The sequence below is a fragment of the Leptonychotes weddellii genome, chromosome 10, assembly GCF_054177405.1.
Source record: "Leptonychotes weddellii isolate Sample4059 chromosome 10, ASM5417740v2, whole genome shotgun sequence".
In the NCBI taxonomy this organism is placed as follows: Eukaryota; Metazoa; Chordata; class Mammalia; order Carnivora; family Phocidae; genus Leptonychotes; species Leptonychotes weddellii.
The window spans coordinates 29,797,638-29,806,081 of record NC_138378.1 but is presented as its reverse complement, the minus strand read 5'-3'; the positions used below and the strand labels follow the sequence as shown (position 1 = coordinate 29,806,081).

The 8,444-nt window shown below is 41.3% G+C and overlaps 1 protein-coding gene across 1 annotated transcript in view; it reads left to right on the top strand.

The window, feature by feature from the left end:
• HAO1 (hydroxyacid oxidase 1) overlaps positions 1 to 5,524 on the top strand; it is a 49,713-nt gene extending 44,189 nt beyond the window's left edge. The window contains exons 6-8 of the mRNA XM_081833212.1: positions 2,720 to 2,878; positions 2,985 to 3,054; positions 4,785 to 5,524. Of these exons, the coding sequence (XP_081689338.1) occupies positions 2,720 to 2,878; positions 2,985 to 3,054; positions 4,785 to 4,855 (300 nt within the window). The 3' untranslated portion in view covers positions 4,856 to 5,524. The remainder of the gene's footprint in view (positions 1 to 2,719; positions 2,879 to 2,984; positions 3,055 to 4,784) is intronic.
• The last annotated feature ends 2,920 nt before the right edge of the window (positions 5,525 to 8,444 follow it).

The following is an 8,444-nucleotide window of genomic DNA, read 5'->3' as shown; positions in this document are numbered from 1 at the left end:
AAAGGGAGGAGGGTCAGAGGGAGAAGCAGACTCCCTGCTGAGCAGGGAGCCCGATGCGGGACTCGATCCCGGGACTCCAGGATCATGACCTGAGCCGAAGGCAGTCGCCCAACCAACTGAGCCACCCAGGCGCCCTCTCTCTCTGACTTTCATGAATAAATAAATAAAACATTTAAAAAAAATTATAAAAATAAATAAATAAATAAAGGGTTCCATGCCCAAAACATGAGCAAATAGGGGTATACCAATGGATGTTATGGGAAGATAGAAAGGTGGGCACTCCCTGTGAGTAGTTTTGTGGGACAGGAAACATCCTGGAAGAGTGTGACTTGAGCAGGAATGGAGAAGTCTCCTTGTGAGTCACAACCTTGTGGGATTCTTGTTGGCTCCCTTAGACCATCTTGCACAGTGCCTTGAATATGCAGGCTGCTAAGTCAGTGAATGGATGGATGAGTTAGCCAGTATATCGGGATCTCAGTGTATTTTCCTGTAGATTAACCCCATGGGAGGTGAGCCCACAATTAGTTGTCTAAAGAATCACAAAGGAAAGAAGAACCAAAATGAATGGTCTTTCAGATGTGTAGCAAGCTGGAAAGAGGAAATGTAACAGTTGTAAAATAGTGGATTTATCTACTGTATTTATTTATTTAATCTCCTCTGATCAGAATTATTCTCTGAAATATACACCCAGTGAAACTGCAGTTACGGAAAGAAAAAGGGGGAGGATAGAAATGCTCAGCAATGGATAGAACATCCTTGTCCACAGACACCCAAAACGCCAGTTGGGGTTCCATTTTATAGCCCAGAATTCACATTTTAAGTATCCTTATTAGTTTCCTTTTAGGCCGGGTTGGGCATTGGAAATAACGTAAACAGACTTGGTTTGTGTGACTTTGAAAATGTGTATTGAACCCAAGCTAGCTAATATTTTTCTTTGGTTTTGGTTTCAAATGGGGATATATGCTTAATTATGGCTTGCATCATCTCTTGGAAATTGTAGCATTTATATGTTGATGTAACTTGCCTGACTGTAAAAGGAGGACTATGTATAGGTAAAGGGACATATGTAAATGGATCCAAAGCATGTTTGGCAAGGCAGAAAAGCCAAAAGGAAAAGGGGAAAATCACATTACCTGCCAAACACTTAGGGGCTGTGCGCCAAAAGTTGCCTTCACTTCCTCCAAATCTGTAGCTGGGTTTGGTCTTCAGCCTTTTACATAAAACTCTCTTTAAGTTGAGCCTCTACAATTTTGGGGGAGAAGTTGGAAAGCCTTTGAGTGGTTTCAGCACTAATTATGTCTAGAAAAACTGCACTCAAATGCATGGTCGCTTCTTCAGCATGCATTTTAAATGGGGATTGGGCTTAATTTTATACTCAAATATTTGGGAATGAATGTGGGTAATTTCTACAGCTTTTGACCTTCAGGTCATATTGTGAATTGTTTCCATTCTCAAGTGCAAAGATTTACACAAAATATACAACTCTATCAGCTATTAGCTGTTAACTGTATTGGCTATTTGCCAACTCAATTAGCTATTGCCCCATGATGCTATAAAATAGCAGATTCCAAACTCAGTGATTTAAATCAACGGTCATTTATTCCCATGAAACTTTGTGTCAACTGGTGGGGGTGGAATGGGGGCGCAGTCTGCTGGGATCTGGATTTGGTACTGGTTAGGTGGCTGTGCTCTGAGTTTCGAGTCCAGCTGGGCTTAGCTGGGCTAGCGCTGCTTCCTGAATTCCTGAGTGTTTATCCTGGGGCCCCAGCTAAAGGGAAAGCAGTGCCCAGTGGGTGCTCTTCCAATGGCAAGTGGCACAAGTGCCAGAGAAAGTTGACATGCATGAGGTCGTTTAAGGTCTATGCCCAGAAATGGCACTCTGCCACCTCTGCTCACATGTTATTGGCCCAAGTAAGTTGCAAGGCCAAGGCCAATGTCAAGGAGCAGGCCAGTGCACTCTGTTTCCTTTAGCAGGAAACACTGCAAAGGTGCCTTGGACAAAAGAGTGGTTTCAGAGTGGTGTGAAGCATCAGGAACCATATTGCAGTCCACCAGTTCAACCTCCATGAGTCTCTTGTATCCTCTGGTGCGGATACAAACCCATCATCAATTGTCAATCAAGACAAGGACCTTCAAGGTGCCTGTGGTCATAGTCCTTTTAAAGCAAGAAAGATATTTTCATTAAGAGTTCTCTAATATATGGTTGGACGCAAAAGATGTTGGTGGGGTAAATCAGAGAGTAGGATTTTCATTGCTAGCCCTGCTTGCATTTTTATACACCACTGCTTCCACCATCAATTGAGTATTAATTTTAACAATTGATTTTCAATGGGTAAATAACGTACAGAATAATTTATACGAGCAAGATACTTCTATGCATTTTATAAAGCATAGCTATAAAAGGTCATTTTGTGTATTAAAATTTGTTTATATATTTTTTTAAATCACGATCTTTGAATTTGAAATCAGGAATGGAAAAAAAAGTCTTGAACTTCGAAATAAAAATAAGCCACTCAACTCCAAATTTAGTAGGTGTTTTAGGTGCTGACATTTGCATCCTTTTTCTTCCAGGAGGGAATAATTGTACTGTTGATTCCAAACCCGCTTAACTTCTTTCACGCTAAACCCTCGTCAGATGGTCAGTGGCCATGGGGGCTGAGCTGGGTAACACTTCAACATGCATAGCCTCACATGACTGACCTCTCTCTCCTCCCTGCAGATTGATGCTCTGCCGGAAATCGTGGAAGCTGTGGAAGGGAAGGTAGAAGTCTTCCTGGATGGCGGTGTTCGGAAAGGCACTGATGTTCTGAAAGCTCTAGCCTTGGGAGCCAAGGCTGTGTTTGTGGGGAGACCGATCATCTGGGGCTTGGCTTCCCAGGTAATTGGAAGACAATGAAATAAATAAACCAGAACAACAGTGAGATAAACGCATGAATCAAGTCAGACCGACTTACTCCAAAGATCTGTATCTTTTACTTGCTTAGGGAGAGAAAGGTGTTCAAGATGTCCTTGAGATACTAAAGGAAGAATTCCGATTGGCCTTGGCTCTGAGTGGTAAGACTTGCCATTCTCCTTCCCAACTTTCCTTTCTTCTTGTGGGCTCCTTGGTGGAGAGCAGTAAACTTGAGGGGGAAGAAGATGGAGTCATTTGGGCTGTAATGAAATTTGAAGTTGGCTCCGTGTTTACACCTCTGGGACAGAGCACTCTCTGGACAAAGGGAGTCCACAGCCTGGAACAGTCGCTTTGCCTCTGTCTTTGACAGTCTCATCAGGGCTGTTTGGGCGAGTGTGAGTACCTGAAGGGCGAACGCTATCCTCTACTCCTCCTCATCTCATAACACATGTGCAAAAATTCTAGCTGGCTAGTCAACACCTCCACTGGGGTGTTCAAATGAAACTGCTAACTTTTCCTATTGAACCTGCTCCATCTGCCAACCCTCCAGTCTCAGTTCTTGATAGTACCGTTGTTTCAAAAATCTTGAGTCACTTTTGACTCCTCGTTTCCCTCACACATCGACAGGAGCTCTATTCACATTTTCAGGAGCTCTATCTGCAAAATGTGATCAGAACCTGACCTCACTCGCTACTGCAATAGTTTCTCTGTGTTTCTTCCTAATCAGAGCCTCTCTCCCCTTGGGAATTGCTGGTCTGTCTGTCCACCTTGCTCCCCTCCCCCTCCCAGACTGTTCTACATGGCCAACATTCTCCAAGTTTTCACTGAAATCGTATTTTCTCAAAGGGTGCCATCCTGACCACCCTATTTAAAAAATGACAATCCATCCTCCACCCATCCACTCAGCTGCCAGTTTTCTTTTCTTCCTTTTTTTTTTTTTTAAGATTTTATTTATTTATCTGAGAGAGAGAGTGAGAGAGAGAACACAAGCAGGGAGGAGAGGCAGAAGCAGACTCTCTGCTGAGCAGGGAGCCCGACGTGGGGCTCGATCCCAGGACCCTGAGATCATGACCCAAGCTGAAGGCAGATGCTTAACCAACTGAGCCATCCAGGCGCCCCTCAGCTGCCGGCTTTCTCTCCTGGTGACTACCTCATTCTTCTCCCATGGCACCCATTACCTATACATCATCCATCATATGATTTACTTCTTAAATTACTTGCATTACATGTTCTCTTTTCCTCTGGAGATATAAGAAGCATGAGGCAGGGATCTTTGTTGTCTTCAGTGCAGTATTTCCAGTGTTTAGAGCAGCACCCAGCACACAAATAGTATTTGTCAGAGAAATGAGTAAAATATAAGCGCCATTATTACTAGTGACTGCTTTGAATTTGACTCAGAATGGACCTCTGGATGCAAAGAATGCCTCTGAGTCAATTACCCACTTCTGAAGGTAATGAGGGTTTCCTTTTCTGTAATCCGTATCACCCAGACGGTCCTTGTAGATAGAATTCCCGAGATCGATTGTCTACTGCTACCGCGCTGAGCCTGTGTGGACACAGCCTCAGGGAGAGAAGAATGCCATTCTGTGAATCCTCACTATGCATTTTAATTTGCTACAGACATATCCTAAAAGAGAGCTTTCAGCCACTGACTCTCTATTAAATGTGGCAGAAAGAATATACTCTTTGTGTTAATAAAAATATGTGCCAGTCATTTTGTGTTAAGGACTGTTTAGGTAATAAAAGTGGTCTCATGCCACATAAGATTTGGCAAGCTTACCTTGAATCATAAACCTTACATTTGTCAAGTTTTACATTCCTTGGGAAAACGATTACCTGCCTGATTATTATTGCATTCATTTCATATTAAATGTATGCATTATTTTTTCAGGGTGCCAGAATGTGAAAGTCATCGACAAGACATTGGTGAGCAAAAACGCTTCGGCCGTTTCCAAGATCTGACAGTGCACAATATTTTCCCATCTGTATTATTATTTTTTTTTTTCGGCATGTATTGCTTGACAAAGAGACACTGTGCAGAGAGTGACCACAGTCTGCAATACCCCACTTCAACACAAAGGGTGTCGTTCTTCTCCAACAAAATAGCAATCCCTTTGAGCTCATTGCTTTTGACTTTTCAATGGGTGTCCTAGGAACCTTTTAGAAAGAAATGGACTTGCATCCTGGAAATATATTAACTGTTAAAAAGAAAACATTGAAAATGTGTTTAGACAACGTCATCCCCTGGCAGGCTAAAGTGCTGAAAAACAAAAGATAGCCTTTGGTAAAATGGAAGGTAGCTACCCCTGAGGTAAAAAGATAATGATCTCACTGTTTATTAACCTGCATTGTGTTTAGATATCCTTAAAGCAGTGTTCCTAAATTGTAAGCTAGGGTTCAAAAGGTTGGACATGACTAGAGAAACAGGAGATTTAGATTCCCAACGCTGAGGAGTCAGCTCTTGATAGAATTGGGACAAGTTGGTGGTAACTGGTGACTTTCTAGATACTTTTTAACACCCTGACTTAGGCTACTTCTTTGAATGTAGGTTTCTGTTCCCATCTTTAGTGTCTGCATCTATCTGCATATTTTATGATACATATATTACTTCTTAATCAGAAACAAATAAAGCATTTTTGAAAAGAATATATCTGGTCCATTTGTAACAATATGAAATTCAACCATTTTAATCTCTGAACCCTATTCACTGCCCTGTTGCTTATTAATTCTCTTATACCTTCTAGCTCTTCTTTATTCTATTGCTTTTTTCCACTCATGGTCATATGCAGAGCCAGCTACATAATTCGTGAGGATCGTGCCAAATGAAAATGTGAGCCACTTGTTCAAAAAGCAGGAAAAAGGCTTTTCCTTCCTTCCACAGTTTTTCTCTTAACCTGTCGTGGTATCTTTTATTTGCTATTTAATGTCATGTTTCCTTGAGCATGAGGATACTCACAGAGCAAGACGAGTGCTTCACCACCACCCTGTGATATGCCCTGATTCTTCTGTGCCTGCGCCCAGGACCCCGCCAGGAGTGGATAGTGGCGCCCATCATGGGTTGATGGGTGAGCCAAGCCAAGGACTCATTCAGGGGAGGCGGGCAGATGGCAGGAGACGAGACATTGTGTGATTCTAGGCTCCACGACCCTAGCACATGTTTCATTGTCCCTTGGCTTTGACTCATAAAACACAAACTCAAAGATAAAATTATTGAGAATTTCAATCCAACAACCACAGAGCATGAAACGCAAGTTTGAGGCTCCCTTCTGAGTGTAGAATCCTGTGCAACCATATTGGTAGTGTGCGTGTGAAGCCCTGGTCACATGACTTTTAAATTTATTCCCCAAACTGGGCATTTGGCAGATTGGAGGTGAACTTGGTAGCCAACATAATTTTGAAATTTACGTATCACCATCTCCCTGGTTGTTCAACCACTGTGAAATATTAAATGAAACAATTGAGAGAATCACTACCTAAAAATACGATTGTTAGGTTATGTTTTATTGTTTTTTTACAATGTTTTATTATTCTCAGATCTCTCTCTCCCTCCCTCCCTCTTTCCTTTTCCTTAAATGCTAGGCCTTTCCTAAATGCTATGATGTACACAAACATAGTGCTTTCTTTCTAAAATTATTAATTTAGCCTGATAACAAAGAATCACTTAATCTGATAAAAAGGAATAGTTATCCTTCAAAGTTTTCTCCAAATGTGAAGAAGGAATATTACTGTCATATCATGTAACGGTTTAATGCACTTGCAATTAATGTTAATCAATTAATAGGTATATAATAAGCACCTCTTTGATTCCCCCAACTGACTCAGGAATGTCTTTTCTGTTGGCAAAAATGTCTACTTTGACTACATCATAGTATGTGGTTGGGTGGTGAAAAAGAAAATTTGATAACTTTCCCAGCAAGTGGACATCCACACATGGTGTTTTAAGTTTTATGCAAGTTATGTGAGATGGGATTAGTGCTCTTAATTTGTGAGTTTCTGAACACTTTTATGACCCCCAGAGCCATGCTACCTACTTGAATGTAGCTTTTCAGTTTTTCTTCAGAATTGTAATATCACTGAAGTTTCTGTGATATATATTATTTCCATCATCAGAAAGATATAAAGTTGTTTTCATTTTTCTTTGAGTGTGACTCCAGTCCAGTTGTAATAATCCTAAAACTAAAGCTATCTGATGGCTAAGACAGAAATGGGGCACATTGGTTGCACATCTCTTTCTGAAGATTTGTTACTTGAACTTGATAGAAGTTTTCTGAGGGAGCCAATTGACCTTTCCGTTGCTGAGTTTTCTGCAATATGTTGGGGAAGGGGTAAAAGGGCATGGATAGTTTAATATAGGCCAACTCTACTTTTCTGGGATGTTATTGAATGTATATATTGCTCTAGAGTGGTGCTTCTCAAACTATCACCCAGAGAACCAGTTAAAACAGAGTGCTAAGCCTCATGCCCACAGATTCTGATGCAGCAGGTCTGGGGAGGGAGCTGGCAATCTGCATTTCTAACCTGCTTCCGAGTGAGGCTGATACTGCTCATCTGGGCATCGTACTTTGAGAACCACCCATCTAGTCTAAAGGAAGAAGCATCGAATCAGATTTGCCGGGCCAATCATGTAATGAGCCAGCTGTTGGGTATGGACCATGCCCCACCTACAAAGGGCAACTTCTCCTTAGCCAATTGATTCTTTTTGTTGAATTTTCTTTCTTCTTGAGGTATAAAGTACTTATAGTGAGATATAGCAAGTGTTGAAACCTAAGTGGATAGGTGGATGCATTTTACATGTACACCCACATCACCGCTTCCACCACCATCTCCCAGATCAAGATACAGAACATTTCCATCATCTCCAAAAGTACCCGCTCTACCAGAAGTGAACTCACGCTAACTTCCATCACCACTGATTAGTTTTGGCTGATAACTATTCCTTTTTATCAGACTAAGTGTTTCATGTTTGTATACACAAAACCATACAGTATGTGCTTCTGTTTTTGGTTTCTTTTGCACAGTGTATGTGAAATCCATTTGTGTTGTTGAGTATATCTGCAGTTATACTCAATTTTTTTGCTCTGTAGTAAATCCGGTGTCAAAAATACCACAATTTATCAATCCATTCTCATACTGTTCTATGTTTGGGTTGTTTGTGGTGTTTCCACTGAAAGCCGATCCCCACTGATTTTTGTGAAAATATAAGCTCAGTCTTATTTTCCGATTTTTCAAGAAAAGAGCGAGACATCTACATTTTTATAGAGAGAAATTAAATGTTGGTGAATATTTAACATCTCGAACACTGTGCAGGTCACGTTAAACACGGTTGTGGCCCATGTCTGGCCCATGAGTCACAGGTTCTTGACGCTGTCACGTCTTGTCCCCACAGATGTTTCCCTTATGGCTAAAATCCCTCTAATGCAATTAAATTAAATAAATAAATAAAATCCCTCTAATGCGCCTACACAGAGTCATGTCTGAGACATGTAGCACCGATGGGGGCCTGCCAACAGAATTCCTCAGAATCTCTGTTGTTTAAGCTTGTGTACATTCT